We start from the raw sequence: 20427 nt of genomic DNA on the forward strand, positions 1-20427 counted from the left end.
CTTCCATGTGTGCCCGCGTCAGGTCTCATTTTAGATGGCTGTGAGCCACCATATGGTTGCTGGGAATTGAACTCAGGACCTCTGGAAGAGCAGCCAGTGCTCTTAACCACTGAGCCATCTCTCCAGGCCCCACAAAATTTCTTCTTAAAAGCAGATAAAATCAGTGGTTGAAAAAGCAGTTTGCAGCTGGGCAATAGTGGCCCATGTATTTAAACCCAGCACTTCAGAGGCAGAGGCAGGAGGATCTCTGAGTTTGAAGTCAGTCTAGTCTGCATAGTAAACTCAACGACAGCTAGGGCTACACAGAGAAAACATCTCAAAAAAAAAAAAAAATCAAAGCAAGAGGGGCCCGGAGGTGGCAGCACAGGCCTTTAACCCTAGCACTCAGGAAGCAGATGCAGGAGGACCTCTATGAGTTCAAAGCCAACCTGGTCTAGAGAGCTAGAGTTCCAAGACAGCCTGTTACAGAGAGAAACTGTCTCAAAAAAAAAAAAAAAAAAAAAAAAAAAAAAAAAAAAAAAAAAAACCAAGGAAAAGAAAAAAAAGCAAAGGGGTTGGAGAGATGACTCAGTGGTTAAGAGCACCGCCAGTTTCTCTCCCAGAAGAGCCAGGTTCAATTCCCAGCACCCACATGGCAGCTCACAGCTATCTGTAACTCCAGTTCCAGGGTACCCCACATCCTCATGCAGGCAAAACACGAATGCACAGAAATAAATAGTAAAAAAGAAAAAAGAGGGGGCTGGAGAGATGGCTCAGAGGTTAAGAGCACTGCCTGCTCTTCCAAAGGTCCGGAGTTCAATTCCCAGCAACCACATGGTGGCTCACAACCATCTGTAATGAGGTCTGGTGCCCTCTTCTGGCCTGCAGGCATATACACAGACAGAATATTGTATACATAATAAATAAATAAATATTAAAAAAAAGAAAGAAAAAAAAGGCAGTAGGCAGTTCTGCAAATCTGAGATTTTCTCTCCAAGTGATGGTGGGGGCAGTGTATGCCTTTAATCCCCCAGCACGTGGAAGATGACAGAGGCAGGCGGATTTTTGTGAGTTCCAAGTCATCATGTCTACAGAGCAAGTTCCAGGACAGGCTCCAAAGCTACACAGAGAAACCCTGTCTTGAAAAGATTCCCCCCCCCAAAAAAAATATAAAGGAAAAGTTGAGGTTTTTCTCAGTTCTTCATAATCTAAGAGAAACAGAAGTAGCTCCTTTTGTAGAAAATACTATTTTTTTCTAGAAAATACTTTTTTTGTAGAAAATACTTTCTTTTGGGGGGCAAGGGTGGCTACGTACCCATGCTGGCCTTGATAACAAAATATCAAGTTATTGGGGCTGGAGAGATAGCTCAGAGGTTAAGAGCACTGCCTACTCTTCCAAAGGTCCTGAGTTCAATTCCCAGCAACCACATGGTGGCTCACAACCATCTGTAATGGGGTCTGATGCCTTCTCTGGCTTGTAGGCATACACACAGACAGAATATTGTATACATAATAAATAAATAAATATCAAATTATTTCTGCCTCTGCCTCCAACATACTGGATTATAACCCTGCCAACATGGCCCTCTAGAAATTTTTAACTTAAATATTCGAAGTATATTTTTATTTTTAGCCTTTAATAAGGTAGGAGTATGTAGACTTTCAAGAGAAATATAAAACAGAACAGAGGAATGGGAAATGGCTCAATGACATACAGCACTTACAGCACAAGCACAAGGCCCAGAAATCATGGTGTGCAGGCTACGAAGACCATCCAGTGGATAAAGGCGCTGTTCCAGAAGACCAAGGTTCAGTTCCCAACACCCACATGGCAGGCAGCTCACAACCATCTGTAACTGCAGTCCCAAGACCAGACTTCTAACCCCAGGTATTCATTTGGTGCACAGACATGCAAAACACATATACATAAAATACAATCTTAAAAACTTTAAGACCAGGTATGCATGGTGACCCCATCTTATAATATTAGTGCTTAGAAAGCAGAGATAGGGGAGCCCTGGGCAAGCTGGCCAGCTATACATGTAGACCAACTGCTGGGCGGTGGTGGCACACATCTTTAATCCCAGCACTCGGAAGGCAGAGGCAGGCGGATCTCTGTAAATTCGAGGCCAGCCTGGTCTACAAGACCTACTTCCAGGACAGGCTCCAAAGCAACACAGAAACCCTGCCCCCCCCCCCGAAAAAAAAGAAAGAAAAAAACATGTAGACCAACTGGCAAGTTTCCATTTAGTGAGAGACCTTGCCTCAGTAACTATGGAGAGAGTAACTGAGAAAAGCATGTGATTTCATCCTCTGGCCTCCACATGCACACCTACACACATACATAGATATCCCTCTCCCAAAAAAAGCAGAAAAGTGAAATAAATTAATTTTTTAATGAGGAGACGATATGTAAAGGTGTCTTCCTACACAAGTGCTCTTAAACACTGAGCCATCTTCCCAATCTATTTTCTATCTTTTCAACACTATTTTCTTTTTCTTTTTGTTTTTGTTTTTCGAGACAGGGTTTCTCTGTGGTTTTGGAGCCTGTTCTGGAACTAGCTCTTGTAGACCAGGCTGGTCTCGAACTCACAGACATCCGCCTGCCTCTGCCTCCCAAGTGCTGGGATTAAAGGCATGCACCACCACCGCCCGGCTTCAACACTATTTTCAAATAGGTATCCGGGGCACAAAATAAGCAAATGTTCTAATTTATTACTTCAAGAAATGAGAAAGATGCAAAACTCTTCTTCCTGTCACAATCTCTAATCATTAAATTATTTAACCCAAAAAGATCATAACTCACAAGTTACTGTAGAGACTGAATCAAACATGGTAGTTAATGTGGCTACAATTCCAGCCCTGAGGAGGCTGAAGCAAGATATCACCTCAAGTTTAAGGTATATCTGGACTGTACAATGACTCTTAATTAGGCTGGGCTTCAGAAGAGAGTTTGTCTCAAAAAAATGAGTAAGAAGACACAGTCTACATCTCTGTAGACTGCTGAGATGTAATCTTACTACTTCCAATGTTAAAGCGTGCATGGGTTACAAAGTGAAACTTGGTCTCAAAAAACTAAAGCCTAATAAATAAGTAAAATTAATTTAGATAATCAATTTTGGGATCTGCAGGCTTATAACTAAAATAGCACCTTCTCTTTTATTAACAAGAAGCAGTCATGAGGCCCCCTTGAAGTAAAAAGTAAAACTTCTGTGGAGAAACTCCTCACATCCAAAAAAAAACATTGCTACAGTTGTCTTTTAGAGGAAAGCATCCACATAGTCACAAAGACATATACTAGGTGGGCTGAGGGTATAACTCAACTGTTAGAGCATTTGCCTAGTATACATGATGCCCTGGGTTCTATCCTCAGCATCCCATTATAGGCATGGTGGTGTGTGCCTATAAATCCAGCACTAATGAGGGAAAGGAAAGAAGCAATCACTTATGTTCTATCCCAAAAATAAGTAAATAGGAAAAACATTCAGCAATACAAATACACATGGTTTACAAAACAAAATACAGACTGAATTAATAACTGATTTCAGATTTGGGGAAACAAAAAGGACTAGGCAGTAAAAAAATAAATTGACTGAATTCTTATTTTCTTTTTGATAGTTTTCTAAATTTCTCCATGATGAACATTACTTTTGAATTCTGAAAGTCTCATTTAAAAATATAAATCAGGAGCCAGGAAGTGGTAGTACAAGCTTGTAATCCCAGCATCTGGGAGGCTGACTCAGGGAAAATCTCTGAGTTCCAGGCCAGCCTGGTCTGTCTTCTAGAGGAAACAAACGGTGGTCTACAGTCACGGTGAGTTCAAGGACTGTCAGAAATACAGAGAAACCCTTGCTCAGAAAACCAGAAAATAAATTAATAAATAAACCAAGACCTGCGAGATTACTCAGTGAGTAAAAGTGCTGACCACCAAGCCTGATATGACCTGCGTTTGATCCTGAGAACCTACACCAACTCCCACAAGTTGTCCTCTCAGCTGACTGTGCTCTGTGGACATTCGCACATGCCCCACCCCCTAACACACACACACACACACACACACACACACACACACGGAGAAAATACACCTTAAATCTACAAGGCTCATTTATTAGAACCCACTATGCTCTCTATTTATAAAAGAGGTTGAAATGCTATATAATATTTAATGTCCTGTTATTTTTGTTACACTCTTCAATGATGGAATTTTCAGTTTCTCCTTCAAGTTCCGTTTCTTCATAAATACCCGTTTTAAACTTTTTTTTTCAAAACAAGACTTCTCACGAATGTTCATTCTTAAATGACTTCTAAAGTCCGTAAAAACAAAATTGGGGGGGGTGCCCCCAACTACAGTTTCGTCTGTCCACCTTCATTTAAGCTTAAAAAAACTGAAGGCCGGGTAAACTACACGTCCCACCATGCATTGCTGCCTTATTCAGAGTAGGTCTCTACGGAAACAGAAAAAAAAAATTCGCCAAGTCCCACCTGTTACTTCGTTTCTAAACACCTCTAGCACTTTCAGCTAGGACGGCAAACACAAAAGCCTTGTGACCTCTCGTTGGCTCCCTGAGCCAGATAAGCAGGGGGCCCCGGGTCTGCTGGCACGACCGCTCCGGCGCAAGGAACGCCACCGAGCTCCAACGCTCCCCTCTCCTTTCCGGGGCTGGATGCACGCACAAGCCTCCTCCTGTCTGCATCCAATCGAGGCTCTCCAAGGCGCACAAGGGAGAAGAACCGGTTACTGGGCAAGCACAACACACGGTGCCGAAACAAGGGCTAGCAGTGTGGGGGCGACAGCGACCTGACCCCCGACTGGCAACCCCCGACTGAAACACCAAGGGGTCCGGTTACATCCCCCGTGAGAAGCGGCAGCCGCGCGACCGGCGCCTCGGTATCCTTAGGGCTCGCCAAGGCGACCCTAACCGCCGCCCTCTGCGCGCGCTTTCGTGCCCCTCTGCCCGGTCGCGGGGCCAAGTGACCTCCCTTTCCATGCGACGAGCAGCCGGCGAGAAAAAGAACTCCCCCCTCCGGTCCCTCCTCCTCACCGTCTTGGCGGCCTCCGCCCAGGTCCTGCCCTTCTTCCTACGGCCCTTTTCCCTCATGTCGGGTCTTGAACTGACTCGGAGGCTTCCGTGCCCCGGCTCCGGCTGCCTTCCCTTGCCTGCTGCGCCCTGCACTGCTTTTCCCGCGGTGCCGGGAAAAGGTGGGAGAAAGGGAAAGTCGGACCGGAGAAGCAACTCAGCCGAGGAGCGGCAGCGGAGGCGCGCAGTGGGGCGGGGGAGGGGGGGGAAGAGGTCTACGGGGCGGCCGGTCCTGCTGCTGTTGCCACTGCGAACGCCGCTGCCATATTGGGTTCTTACTGTACAGGCAGCCGCTGTGGTCATGTGACCGCTCCCGCGCGGCCGTCACTACTGTACGCAGCCCGCCGCGCGAACGAGCGCGCACTGGCGCGCGCCCCCGGCCTTAGCGCAAGAGCCGGCTGTCTGGAGCGCTTTGCCCCGCCTCCGAACTTCCGGTCTCCGCCCCTCCTCGGGCGCATGCGCGTGACGGGGCGCGCTTCCCAGAGTCTGTGGGTCGGTTTCTGGCGGTGCCAACCCACCGCGAAGATCTGCCGGCGGAAACGGAAGCCTCTCCTGCCTGGGAAGGCTGTTTGAGTGGTTGTGGACCGCGTGTGTGCGAGGGACGGCTCTGCAGACTTAAAGAGCCCGGCGCTCGCCCCAGTGATCTTGCCGAGTACCATTGCAAGAAACTTCAGGTTTTATTTAATTGTGGCACAGGCGCCCCCGCTACCGATAGTTACACGCATGCACCATCGTGCCCTAAGTTACTTTTTACAAAGCTCTTCTTTTTAAAGATTTACAACAAGCTGTCTTCGTCTATTACTAAACTCAGTTTAATAGATGAGATAGGTTAAATTGATTTACCAAACTCGCGTATAGGATGTGGAGAAGCCAAAAAACCAGGTTATTTTAGCTCACAAGCCTTGCCTCTCAAACCGTTTTCCATGTGATTAGTCTCATAAAAGATATGTCTTACCTCAGAAAACTCAGCCATGGCACTGTGCCTGTATGTATCAGGCATCCGCTAGATAGTTGTTGAATGATTCAGCTGTGTCTCGTCAAGAACTGTTGTTCATTATTCGTGTCAGTAACACCCTCTTGAAAAATCCAGAACGTGACGTTTTACCCCAGGTGTTTTTTTTTGTTTGTTTGTTTGTTTAGCTGGATGGTTGATTGATTTTGGTTTTTGGTTTTGTATTGTTTTTTTGTTATTGGGCAAGTTCCCAGGCCATCGGGGGTTGTATGAGACCCTGTGTCAAAAAAGAACCAACAAAAAACGTATATGTGAGCCTGGCGGTGGTGGCGCACGCCTTTAATCCCAGCACTCGGGAGGCAGAGGCAGGCAGATCTCTGTGAGTTCGAGACCAGCCTGGTCTACAAGAGCTAGTTCCAGGACAGGCTCCAAAACCAAAGAGAAACCCTGTCTCGAAAAACCAAAAAAAAAAAAAAAAAAGTGTATGTGATTGTTACGACCAGATCACTGAGTCCCCCAAAAAACACTGCAAAGTCTGCACTCATATGTAAAAGCAAAGAGCCTTTATTCAAGTTTAAGCTTGGACTCTCCTTAAGTCCAAAGCAGTGTTTGAGAGCAGAGTCCCAAGCGCAGTTGAGGTAGGGATTTTATCATAGCAGAGGTTGGGGGTTTCCAGGGTTCAGGACCCTGATTGACTAACATTTCTCCAGGGGTCTTGGCAGAAGGGGAATAGGTAAATCCTAGACCCAAGGACATCTGATGATCTTATCTAATGGTTGGACTACCAGTGGTGTCAGCTTCTGGCTTTTCCTGGAACCCAGTGCTGCCTGCCATGGTAGCTGTATGGCCTGGGCCCCATGTGTAGTAGGCCACACATGACCTGGGCTCCATCATGTGCAGTCAGGCTGTCCTTGGTCCCACAGTGAGAAATGTAAATTCCTATTTGGCTTTTGTAACTCTGACGGCAGTGGATCTTTGAATGTAGACTAAGACTGGCCTGGAACTCACAGAGATCACCTGCCTCTCTCTGCCTCCTGTGTGTTGGAATTAAAGAGGTGCGTGCATCATCACACGCAGCCTACAGGTAGGTTTTTTTTTTTGTTATTGTTTTGTTTTGTTTTTAGACAACTTTGAGCCGGGCGGTGGTGGCGCACGCCTTTAATCCCAGCACTCAGGAGACAGAGGCAGGTGGATCTCTGTGAGTTTGAGACCAGCCTGGTCTACAAGAGCTAGTTCCAGGACAGGCTCCAAAAAACCACAGAGAAACCCTGTCTCGAAGAAAAAAAAAAAAAGAAGAAGAAAGAAAAGAAAAAAGAAAACTTTGGTAACTTTACCTCGACTTTAAATTTATTTTTATTTATTTATTCTAGAGACTGAATCCAGAACTTCAACATGTAGCCAAGTGCTCAACCATTGGGCTCACATCCTTATCTCTCAGTTTAAAATGGCAAACAAGAGGAGTGGAGAAATGGCTCAGTGGTTAAGAGCACTGCCTGTTCTTCCAAAGGTCCTGAGTTCAATTCCAAGCATGCACATAGTGGCTCACAACCATCTCTAATGAGATCTGGCACCCTTTTCTGGCCTAGAGGTATACATGCAGACAGGAGACTGTATACATTATAAATAAATAAATAAACAAACAAACAAATCTTTAAAAAATGGCGAACAAAAAAGTAAAGAATGTTAGTAAGTTTGAGAATACTGATCACAGTATTCTGACAATTGATATATATTTTTCTCAGCAATTACTTTAATAACTCACAGCACTATCAGATTTATTGTATGTGCCAGCACAGTACAAAGCCTGTGTCTTCAGTCAATTCAAGAAGGCCCAAATCAAGCTGAAAGAAAAGATTGCTAAGAGCTTGAGCCCTAACCATAGTCTTGACCAATTTGCCATCTCTAACACGTTTGCCTAAAGTCAAGGTCATGCCTGGGAATAGGCTATAGAGTGGGCCTGCTCAAAGTCCATGCCTCTGACACTATGTGGAGCAATAGCAATGACATTTTCTGGGGGAAACACAGAGACACAACACGTTCATCCACTCACCCCAGAAAGAAAGCCCACAAAACACCAAAGTAAGAATTGAACCAACATCCAATTCGATGAAACAGTGACTTTTGTATTGGGATCACTAACAAGAGTGTGGGTGAATGGTTACTTAAAAGCAGTAGGAATGACTGACCAAACCACCTGTGTCACCAAAAAGCCCACCCCAACATGGGTGCCTGCTCCGAAAACTGCAACCATGAAGCGTTCTTTCCAGCTAGACAGAATCTCTCTCATTAGATGGTTTTCCCAAACAGAATCTTTCTTTTTCTTTTTTTCTTTTGGTTTTTTGAGACAGGGTTTCTCTGTAGCTTTGGAGCCTGTCCTGGAACTCCCTTTATAGACCAGGCTGGACTTGAACTCACAGAGATCCGCCTGCCTCTGCCTCCCGAGTGCTGGGATTAAAGGCGTGCGCCACCACAGCCCGGCCAAACAGAATCTTGTTTATTTGTTGAAACAAGGTTTCTCTGTGTGTGTGTTTGTGTATAATAAAATACTAAATTAAACCAGAATATATATAAAGGATATATATATATATTTATATATGTCTTAACTTTAGAATGAAAGTCAAAAAATTGTTACATTGGAAGAGAGGTTATGCTTTTGTTTCCAGAGGAAACAAAAAGTTATAGATTTTTTCAAAATGAATAAAGATCAAATTTGATTGGAAGAGACCTCCTTAAAATCTTGGCTACAGACATAAAGCAAACAAACAAACAAACAAAAATACAAAACAGGTAACATATAAAACTGATCTCTCTATACGGGAACAGCTCTGAGACTAAAGGACATGCTAAATCTAATCGGCTGCAAAGTCTTCATGACAATTTGATTATACAGTCCAAACGGATTTATAAAGTCAACATTTGTCTCTTACCTGCTCAAACATAGAACCTAAGAAAATCATCTTTCGCTGACTTGTGCACACTGCACATTTTATACTCGTGTTAATACAGATATATATGTTACCTTTAAAAGTGTGTAGGTTAGCCAGGCAGTGGTGGCGCACGCCTTTAATCCCAGCACTCGGGAGGCAGAGGCAGGCGGATCTCTGTGAGTTCGAGGCCAGTCTTGTCTAAAGAGCTAGTTCCAGGACAGGAACCAAAAAGCTACGGAGAAACCCTGTCTCAAAAATTAAAAAAAAACAGTGTGTAGGTTTTCAGCCTGGCCATGGTAGTGCACGCCTTTAAGCCCAAAAATCAGGAGGCAGAGGCAGAAGGAATGCTGTGAGTTCAAGGCCAATCTGGTCTACCAAAAAAAAAAAAATTGTTTGTTTTCAGAAAAAAAAAAAAGAAAGACCAGACACTAATAAAAACAAGTGGTCCAAGTGAGCCAGTCTCTCAGAATACCTCTGTTACCATTTCCTCAGAATTCTACATCTAGACAACTTCAGAGCTGCTAGTTGAGATGGTGCAGCCTCACAGACTACTCCAGTCAGGACCTCACACAAGCTCTACACTTTCACATCACACAGAGACTAAACAAAAAGTAATACAGCTAGCTCTCCCAGGATTTGACCATTATCCCAATTTTCCCATAGTCCCCTAAAAATGCCATTACCCCCAGACAACAAAAAAAGTCTAAAAAAAAAAATCACATCCACATTCCCAAAAGGTGGGGTGGTGGACAGTTTTTGGTTGTAACTGTTTGTCATGTTTAGAAATTGGTTACAGATTGTTATTCATCATGGTCAGGGAGGTAACTGACAAAGAAAATTAGATTCAGGGATCTTCTTCTAAAAAGAAGGGAGGGATATAGGAATGATAGGATACAAGGGTAGATTAATTACTATACTTTGAAACTACTAGTCTTAAATATTCTACAGTGGGGGGCTGGAGAGATGGCTCAGTGGTTAAGAGCATTGCCTGCTCTTCCAAAGGTCCTGAGTTCAATTCCCAGCAACCACATGGTGGCTCACAGCCATCTGTAATGAGGTCTGGTGCCCTCTTCTGGCCTGCAGACATACACACGGACAGAATATTGTATACATAATAAATAAATGAAAAAAAATATTCTACAGTGGTATAAATTTTTGTATATTGACACAAATTTAAGGTTATTTATATATATATGTTATATATGTGTGTGTTTGTTTCTATTCTTGTTTAAGGTACTGTATATACAGTTCATTTAACAATGCAATGCAAATTTCTAGCCCTTAAAAATTATTATTACAAACTATAGCCAGGCAGTGGTGGCACACGCCTTTAATCCCAGCACTCAGGAGGCAGAGGCAGGCAGATCTCTGTGAGTTCGAGGCCAGCCTGGTCTATAAGAGCTAGTTCCAGGATAGGATCCAAAAGCTACAGAAAAACCCTGTCTTGAAAAACCAAAAAAATATATATAGATTACATGTTAGTCAGCTAGCAATCAAATTTATGACCATGTTATATATGTTTTTAGTGTCAAACAGAAATATATTTTAGATAAACAGATTATAATGATCTGTCCTGTCTCTTTAAGAGACAAGCCATGCCCACTCTATCAGATTTTTGTCCTGTGGGTCTAAGACAGAAGCCCCAGTGTTGCAGAGGAACCTTGGGTGGTTGTCCAGACAGCCAGAAATGACAGTATCTGTCATTTCTATTGTTTTGGAAGTTGCTTGCTTTGCATTTCCTGTTTACTTAGTTAATGTTATATCCTTCTGAGGTCTCTGATGAAGTTAAAAAAAATGGATAGTTACAATTTTATAGTTTATATTATTACCAAACTAAAAAAAAAATTATAAATAGATGTAAAATTTATGAGGTTGAGAGACATAAAAAGCTTAAGTTGTTTATCTAAGAAAATGTTTTAACATCCAAAAAATATTTTTAAAATTTATTTATTATATATACAGTATTCTGTCTGCATGCCAGAAGAGGGAACCTGATCAAATTACACATGGTTGTGAGCTACCATATGGTTACTGGGAATTGAACTCAGGACCTCTGGAAGAACAGCCGGTGCTCTTAACCTGAGTCATCTCTCCAGATTCCAAAAAATATTTTTATATTGCTAATACAAGTTATGATGGAAAATAATTTAGGTATAAAACTTTGTACTCACCAGCCGGGCGATAGTGGCGCACGCCTTTAATCCCAGCACTCGGGAGGCAGAGACAGGCGGATCTCTGTGAGTTCGAGACCAGCCTGGTCTACAGAGCTAGTTCCAGGACAGGCTCCAAAGCCGCAGAGAAACCCTGTCTCGAAAAACCAAAAAAAAAAAACCTTTGTACTCACCAATATAGTAGATAGATAATACAGTAGCTTCTCCAAATTTCCCAAATACAAATGAACTAGACATTGTAAATGTATTCCTTACTTGATAATTGTTCTTATTGTATATAGTTTTACTGTGTTAGAGTTAAAACCTTTCTGAGTTTTTTTGTTTTGTTTTTGATTTTCGAGACAGGGTTTCTCTGGAGTTTTTGGTGCCTGTCCTGGAACTAGCTCTAGTAGACCAGGCTGGCCTCAAACTCACAGAGATCCACCTGCCTCCTGAGTGTTGGAATTAAAGGAGTGTGTCACCACCGCCCTGCAAAACCTTTCTTTTTTATTTAGACAAAAAAGGGGAAATGTTTTGGATTATATGTTTACACTGTGTGAAGATGTGTCACTGTGACTGGTTTAGTAAAGAGCTGAATGACCAATAGCTAGGTAGGAGAGAATAAGCAGGAGTTCTGGTCAGAGGGAGAAGTCAGGATAAATCTGATAAATCTTGGTGTATGAGAGATGCCAGAGAGAAACTGAAGAGGTAGGATATCGGGTACAATAGAGAGGAAACGGAGACATGTGACAGAATGCAGATAATAAAAACAGGTTAGTTGAAGTTATAAGAGCTTTCATAATTAATAATAAGTCTCTGTGTCGTTATTTGTGAGCTGACAACCCAAAGAAAAGTCAGACTACACTCTGCAGAGCAGACTAGCCTGAAGCTCACAGAAAATTGCCTGTTTCTACTTCTTGAGTGGGGAGTCAAAGGCATTTACCACCACCGCCCTTCCTGATCAGAATCTTTAGCTCAGCAACTGTTTGCCACTTTATACCATTGATAGTGAAAGACCCCCAGTGCTGGGGAGACTCTCACTTAAGTCTCGGGATAACACGACCCCCCAGTAACTCACGAGAGACCGTCCTTGCTGCAATCACAGGAGGCTTTAATGATGAGATGAGATGGGAACCAGTGCACTGGGGCTGAGATTCATAACCCACGCAGGGGGAGAGTTCGACCCCGAGTGACCGGGAGAAGAGATTTTTTTAAGGGAAGAAACCACAGCCCAGTGAACCCGAATTGGCAGGGAGTGGGTCACAGAAAATTCCGAAAATACCAGTGAAGATTACAAGGGGGCAACCCCGTGCCTCTCAGGACCACTCCCAAGGTCATTATCAGCTAGTTCTTTTTTTTTTTTTCAAGATTTATTTATTTATTATGTGTACAGCATTCCTTCCATGTGTGCCTGCAGGTCAGGAGGGGGCGCTGGGTCTCATCATAGATGGTTGTGAGCCACCATGTGGTTGCTGGGAATTGAACTCAGGACCTCTGGAAGAACAGTCAGTGCTCTTAACAAATGAGCCATCTCTCCAGCCCTATCAGCTAGTTCTTAAAACACATTACAATGACAATCATAAGGGGGAAACTCTCTGTTTCTCAAGATTATTCTCAAGATTACAACCTAACTTTAACTTTAGCTAGTTCCTGAAACTAAACTGGTTAATGCTAGATTCCTGATTCTTCTCTTCCTGCTTGGATTTTTGGCTATTTTCTTCCTGCTGGGGAGGTCTGGATTTATCCAGGTCTTTCAATAGGCCCCCTTAAGAATCTTTTTTTTTTAATGATTTATTTAACTTTATTTTATGTGCATTGGTGTGAAGGTATCAGATCCCCCTGGAACTGAATTCACAGACAGTTGGGAGTTGTCATGTGGGTACTGGGAACTGAATTCAGGTCCTTTGGAAGTACAGCCTGTGCTCTTAACCACTTAAGAATCTTTTAAGGTTTTTTGCTGTTCTTGTTGTTGGTTTTGTCATCTGGGCATGTGACCTTCTGTTGTAGTCACCACAAACTCAATAGAGGCCCGAGTATCAGTAGACACTACCTGGTTCCAAGAAAGACCACAAATTGAGACCACCCAGGTACAGACCATCCAAAGGAAATTTCTGTCTTTCCAACCATTGTAGATAGGATCACCTGCCAGCACACACCCATCACTTCTCACCAGGACACCCCTAGACAAATGTCAGCCAATCAGGGGTCTTGAATTTTATAATTTCCTCACACCTTTGTTCCTATAAAAACCCAACCCTAACTGAACTCGGGGCTCTCCAGTCCCTCCAATATGTTAGACACAGGGAGAGTCTGAGTTTGAAACTTGTGTAAGAATAAAGGCTCTTGCCGGGCGGTGGTGGTGCACACCTTTAATCCCAGCACTCAGGAGGCAGAGGCAGAGGCAGGCGGATCTCTGTGAGTTCGAGACCAGCCTGGTCTACAGAGCTAGTTCCAGGACAGGCTCCAAAGCCACAGAGAAACCCTGTCTAGAAAAACAAAACAAAAACAAAAACAAAAAAAGAATAAAGGCTCTTTGCTTTTACATACAGGACTTGGTCTCCTAGTTGGTTTTGGCGGGACTCTGCAATCTGGGCCAGTTTTCATAAGACTAGAACTTGACATTCTGTCAGGCTTAGCCTTAAAAAAAAATGATTTTTGAGTTGAAGCTAATAAACTAAATTAGTCATGCGAAGTGTAAAACAGAGCAAGATTGTATCCAGCTGTTAATGCTGTCTCCTGGGAAGGCCAGGAAAACGTCCTAGGGCAAAACGGGAACTGGAGGGAGCCTATGGGCTAGAAATTGCCCTTGATGAATTGAAAGGCACCAAGCCACACCTTAGGAAGAGCCACCTTTCCCTTTCGTCAGAGATAAGGAGGGTTACACCCTTTTTTTAGGGAGTCTGAAATTCTCCTAGCCCCTGGAGGGGACAGGTGCTTTGCCTGAATGCCTGACCTTGGGAAAAGGACTTTGTAGTTTTACCTGTTAAGTACAAGCAGTAGGAAATAACAATTTTTAAACTGAAGTACTTCCTAGTATAAATACAAAAAATTTATATGACTCAGTTTATCCAAATAGAGGCAAGGAAGCTAAACATATACTTTTAAGCCTAAATAGACCTTGAGCAAGGAGATACATTTTTAAACCATTAGTTAATATTTTCAATGCTTTGACCTTTTAATATAGTTTTCATGTTGTGGTGATCCTCCTATTACAAATTTTTTCCATTGTTATTCTACAACTGCAGTTTCCCAGTGTTATGCATCTCAATTTAAACATCTGACTTGCAGGTGGTCCTAGGCTACTCTGGCACCCCCCCCACACACACACACACACAAAGGATTGAGCCCCAGGGGCTAAGGTGCTGTTCTGATCCCTTTGTCTGACTGCTCAGGTCATTGTCTTGCTGCAGCACAAGAAATGAACATTCCAGTTTCTGGTTAGTTTTTGGTGCTTATGACTGTGACCCCAGTTTTTAGCTTTTTTTTTTATTATCTTAAAACATTTTATAAGCACAAATGTCCCATAGCCTTAACTGCTTTTTTTTAAATTAAAATCTCTTTTTTTAAAAAAATATGTATTTATTATGTATACAATATTCTTTCTGTGTGTATGCCTGAAGGCCAGAAGAGGGCACCAGACCCCATTACAGATGGTTGTGAGCCACCATGTGGTTGCTGGGAATTGAACTCAGAACCTTTGGAAGAGCGGGCAATGCTCTTAACCGCTGAGCCATCTCTCCAGCCCAAATTAAAATCTCTTAAATGTCTTCCTGCAGTATGAAAAATAAAGTACCTCTTTGGCCCCACCTTCGACGGCATATTTATAACCTGTCTTTAGATCTCAGCCTGCTCCATCACAGTGTAGCTGGTACTGCTGGTAACTATCACTTGGCACTGGCATTTCTAAAATGGTCAGGGTCTATCCTGGCAACTGCACATTCTTTGGGCCTCTAGTCCTCCCATACATTTGCAAACCTCAGCGGTTTCCTTTGGTCCCTTTTTGGTTTGTTTGTTTGTTTGGTTGGTTGGTTGGTTTTTTTTTTAAATATTTATTTATTATGCATACAATATTCTGTATGTGTGTATGCCCGCGCACCAGAAGAGGGCACCAGATCTCATTATAGGTGGTTGTGAGCCACCATGTGGTTGCCGGGAATTGAACTCAGGACCTTTGGAAGAGCAGGCAATGCTCTCAACCACTGAGCCATCTCTCCAGCCCCCCCCCCTTTTTTTTTTTTTGAGACAGGGTTTCTCCGTAGCTTTGGAGCCTATCCTGGAACTAGCTCTTGTAGACCAGGCTGGCCTCAGACTCATGGAGATCCGCCTGCCTCTGCCTTCTGAGTACTGGGATTAAAAAGTACAGCCCAAGCTGGGCAATGGTGGCACACGCCTTTAATCCCAGCACTCGGGAGGCAGAGTCAGGCGGATCTCTGTGAGTTCGAGACCAGCCTGGTCTACAGAGCTAGTTCCAGGACAGGCTCCAAAGCCACAGAGAAACCCTGTCTCGAAAAACCAAAACCAAAAACAACAACAACAAAAAAAAGTACAGCTCGGCTCTATACTCCTTTTATGTCTTTATAACCAATATTACTTGGGTGACTATTAAATTAACAAAGTTTTGCTGGCAGAGCAACGTACATTTTTGAGTATAAAAGCATTAGCTGGGCGATGGTGGCGTGTGCCTTTAATCCCAGCACTTGGGAGACAGAGGAAGGCGGATCTCTGTGAGTTTGAGGCCAGCCTGGTCTACAAGAGCTAGTTCCAGGACTACAGTGAAACCCTGTCTCGGAAAACCAAAAAAAGAAAAAAGCATGGAAGTGCAGCATTAACACTTTAAATCATTATATATATATATATATATATATATATATATATATATATATTTAAAACCTTGTTTTCAGAACGGACATGAGCCATCATGCAAAAAAAATCTATCCCAATCCAAACTATCTTGGAGGTCTGTTGTCTCCTAGCTAGGCCTATTCCGCGAGGTCACCTTGAATCAAGATGACAGTGAAATCATGTGGTATCCATTTTTTTTTTGTTTGTTTGTTTTTTCGAGACAGGGTTTCTCTGTGGCTTTGGAGCCTGTCCTGGAACTAGCTCTTGTAGACCAGGCTGGTCTCGAACTCACAGAGATCCACCTGCCTCTGCCTCCCAAGTGCTGGGATTAAAGGCGTGCGCCACCACCACCCGGCTAACAAAACTTACATAGATAAACTTTTCTTTTTATATATATATATTTATTTATTATATATACAACATTCTGTATGTATGTATGCTTAAATGCCAGAAGAGGTCACCAGACCTCCCTACAGATGGCTGTGAGTCACCATGTGGTCGCTGGGAAATGAACCCAGGACCTCCGGAAGAGCAGGCAATGCTCTCAACCACTGAGCCATCTCTCTAGCCCCATAGATAAACTTTTCAACAAAACAAGCATACATAATTTTCTTGAGAAACAGACAAAACCCTTTAACAAGACAAAACTTTTAAACCAGAATTAAACCTAAAATGGTTTTAACTTACTTAATTTTTTTTCCATACCCTAACCAATAATTTGTAACCAAGCCCTCTAAAGGATGACAGATAGTTATAACCCATTGGCTCTGAATGACCAAGGCAGTTCTGGTGGAGGAAAGTCTGGCTATAACTTTGTCATAACATGGCCACCGCAGCTTAACACCTATAGCCAGCGACTATGACTCATTGCCCTTGGCCGGCAGAGCCAAACCTTGGCCAGAACTAGAGGCACACAGCCCCCATGGCAGGTCTAGGGAACCCATCCACCATCGTGGGAGGGCGTAGGGTGGCATAAAGCATGGGGGACAAAGCATGGTAATTCTCCAGCCATAGCAATTAACCCCAGATTCTCTGTTCAGTGTTTGAAATCTTATTGGGACACATCTACCCCCTACAACTGTGGCTGGTCGCCTTGCTATATTGTCATAACAAGGCTGTATAGCTCAGCCACCCATACAAACATGCTGCCCCACAGCCTCGTGCTTCTGTGGCAAACCTGCCCGTGTTTACCCTGCACTACAGGCCAAGGAAATGTTTAAGGTGGGCAGAGGTTGTTCATCTCATCTTTTAGGAAAATACACCCCTATGTTTATGGCCCTCTCTCTAAAGTCCTGGAAGCGATCCCATATCAAAATCAAGGAAGTCACACTCTGAGTCTGACCCACCACGTCAGCAAGAGGATGCACAATAGACAAAAAACAAAACAGCACACAGAACAATAGAGTCCATCTGGCTCCTGGGGGCAAAATTGAACCAAAGATGACAGCCTCAAGCTGTTCTGTGGGTGTGACCCACCTGTCTTTCTACGGAATCGAAACTGAGATGCTGGGAGCATCCCGCACATCTAGCTACAGAAACCAAAGATAGGTCCTGTGATCCTTCCATGCATCCGTGTAGACCATCTACAGGCTCTCACAGATTCTGGGCCCATTTACAGAAGGGTATCCAAAACAGAAAGACACAAAACAGAACTCCTGAGCCTCTTTTTCCTTCCTGGAGTGAATGTTTCAATTTGGAGGGACTATTGCAATTAGAAGGAATACATCCCTGTGTAGGGCAAAAGCTGATGGTCAGAATTCCCCTCTGAGTCTGTTCCACATGTGGGAACGTGGATGTAGGAGCCACATCGACGAATGTGAGCGACTGTATCCTATTATACCTTGTCATCAAAGAGGGCAAAAGCCTCATTCTTTTCCCCTTCTGTGGCATTTGCCACTTCACTACTAAGTACAAGAAGATTTAGCTTATATAGGGCTGTGGCCAGCAGGACCATAGAGCAAAGGAGAAGGCAGATACTATGTTGCATTGCAACCTTGACATAATCCAGAGTCAGATACAATGGCAAACTGAGACAGCATTGAGTTCTAAAAAGCCTGGGTTACATAAGAAGTTCTAGAGTCATTTTCAACTATAAATTAAATACTGGAAACTAGAAGGGAACAGGGACACATCTCTATGTTCATTATTATATTTGCATTGTTTTATTATATGTTTTATTACATTTTGTTTGTTCTATATGTGGGGGGGGGCGCACACATGCAATGGCATACATGTGGAGGTCAGAAGACAGCTGTTAAGAGTTAATTCTCTTCTTTCATAATGTGGGTCCCAGAGATCAAACTCAGGTTATCAGTTTTAGCAACAAGTGCCTTCACCTGCTGGGTGTCTTCACCTCTCACTGGCCAACAGATGCATTTTTCTTGGTTTTGTGGTTGTTGTTGCTGTTTTTGGTTTTTGGGATATGGTCTCACCGCCACAGATGCATTTTTTTTTAATTGACTGCCTATATATGAGGATAAATTAGACACAGGAGCATGAAGAGAAAATTAGAGTTAGCACTGGACTGGACTGGATTGGACTGGACTGGATTGGACTGGACTGCACCTGGCTCAATGCTTAGGACCTGAAGGAAGCAGGAAGGAAGGCCAAGGAACTGGACACCTGCCAGACTGGGAACATCCAGCTGTGTGATTGGGAACAGCCCAACTATGTGACTCTTTAGTTAGCACAGGCTTTGTCTGGCCAGATGTCCTTAGCATCTCCTTATTCTTTTTTCCCCCACCCCCCTGAGGAATTTGAGGACTCATTCTGAACTTGTCTGTCCTAAACGCCCTTCCTAATCACACAAATGCCTCAGAGACCAAATACATTCTTCAGATTTATTTTTGGAGGGGCCTTGCACATACAAGGCAAGTGCTCTAAATGGAACTATATCTCTGCCCCTCAAATAATTTTTATTTTTTATTTTTATCTTTTTTAATTATTTTGGCTTTATGGGACAAGATTTCTTTAAGTAACAGCCCTGGCTGTCCTTGAACTCACTCTGGGGGACTAGGTTGGCCTCGAACTCTCAGAGATCAGCCTGCCTCTGCCTCCCAAGAGCTGAGATTAAAGGCATGCACCACCACCCTCAGACCCTAAAATCATCCTTATGTATTCATCTTACAAGAGATTTTTACATAGAAGGGAGATGCAGAATAACCTAAACAGTTTCAGATTCATCCTCAATGTTGTCATTTACTGATTGAATTTAAGAATTTTTTTTTTTACTTTATTTTTGAGAATTTCATTTAGCAGATTTTGGCTATATTCACCCCTCAACTCTTCCCCATAAGTCTTCCCAGATCCCCAACACCACCACCTCCCTTAACCCCTCCAACTTCATATCTTTTGCCTTCACCATGTGCCGTCCTTATAAGTCTGGACGCGAGGCCATCCACTGGTTGTGACTATAAGAAGCCACACCCTTGCAGAAAACTGACTCTTCTTCCCAAGCCCCCTGCACAGCCAGTGGCCAAAGTTAGAGTTGGAGAGTAATTTATGTAAATTTTTCATCTCTCAGAAGATAGGACTGACTTATTCAATGAGTATTTATTTTTATGTCAGGCATGATGGTTCATGCTTATAATGTTAGTACTCAGGGAGGCCGAGGCAGGAGTATTGCTATGAGTTCCTTGCCAGCCTGTCCTACATAGTAGGTTTCCGAACAGAGTGGACTACGTGACTAGACCTGCAAATGAATAAAACCACAAAAACAGTTTTAGTAAGACATGGTGACACATGCCTCAAGTCCTAGTGATTCAGGAAAAAGGCTTGAGTTCAGGATGTCGAGGTCCTCTCTCAATAAATAAAACATAATCAAACAAGGTGTCACACAAATTTCAACAGTAGGAAGGTTTCAGGAGAATTAAAAATTCAAAAAACAGAAAGGGAGGGTTAGATAGAGGGAGAGATGGCTAGAGGGAGGGAGAGAGAGAAGAAGAAAGGGAGAGAAAAAGGAAAAAAGAAAGGAATGGACTAGAGAGATGGCTAGGTGATTAAGAGTACTTGCTACTCTTCCAGAGATTCCCAGCACCCAGGTCCGGTGGTTCACAATTCCACAATTTTAACTCCAGATCCAGGAGATATGATTCCCTCTTCTGGTTTCCAGGGGCCCCTGTATTTATGTGTGCACACACATACACACATACACACACACACGAGAGAGAGAGAGAGAGAGAGAGAGAGAGAGAGAGAGAGAAAACTGGAACTTACTATGTGGCATCAAATTCACTAGGATTAGAGGTGTGCACCACCACACCATGTTAAAATAATTTTTAAAAAAGAAAAAGGATCAGGTGGTGGCAGCACCTTTAATCCCAGCATTTGGGAGGCAGAGACAGGTGGATCTCTGTGAGTTCAAGGCCAACCTGGTCTACAAAGCTAGTTCCAGGGATAGCCAGAGCTGTAACACAGAGAAACCCTGTCTAGAAAAACCAAAAAAAAAAAAGAAAAAAGAAAAAAAAAGATTTTTGATGTAGGAAAGTCTTCTGTTTTGT

The 20427-nt window shown here is 43.2% G+C and overlaps 1 protein-coding gene across 1 annotated transcript in view; it reads right to left on the minus strand.

The window, feature by feature from the left end:
* The window catches only part of LOC121439655 (putative Polycomb group protein ASXL2), a 78558-nt gene extending 73320 nt beyond the window's left edge, over positions 1 to 5238 (minus strand). Inside the window, exon 1 of the mRNA XM_041640218.1 lies at positions 5022 to 5238. Within this exon, the coding sequence (XP_041496152.1) occupies positions 5022 to 5078 (57 nt within the window). The 5' untranslated portion in view covers positions 5079 to 5238. The remainder of the gene's footprint in view (positions 1 to 5021) is intronic.
* Between the last annotated feature and the right edge of the window lie 15189 nt (positions 5239 to 20427).

The sequence above is a fragment of the Microtus oregoni genome, unplaced genomic scaffold (genome assembly GCF_018167655.1).
Source record: "Microtus oregoni isolate MIOR12 unplaced genomic scaffold, Mior012 000062F_ref0000492, whole genome shotgun sequence".
Lineage (NCBI taxonomy): Eukaryota > Metazoa > Chordata > Mammalia > Rodentia > Cricetidae > Microtus > Microtus oregoni.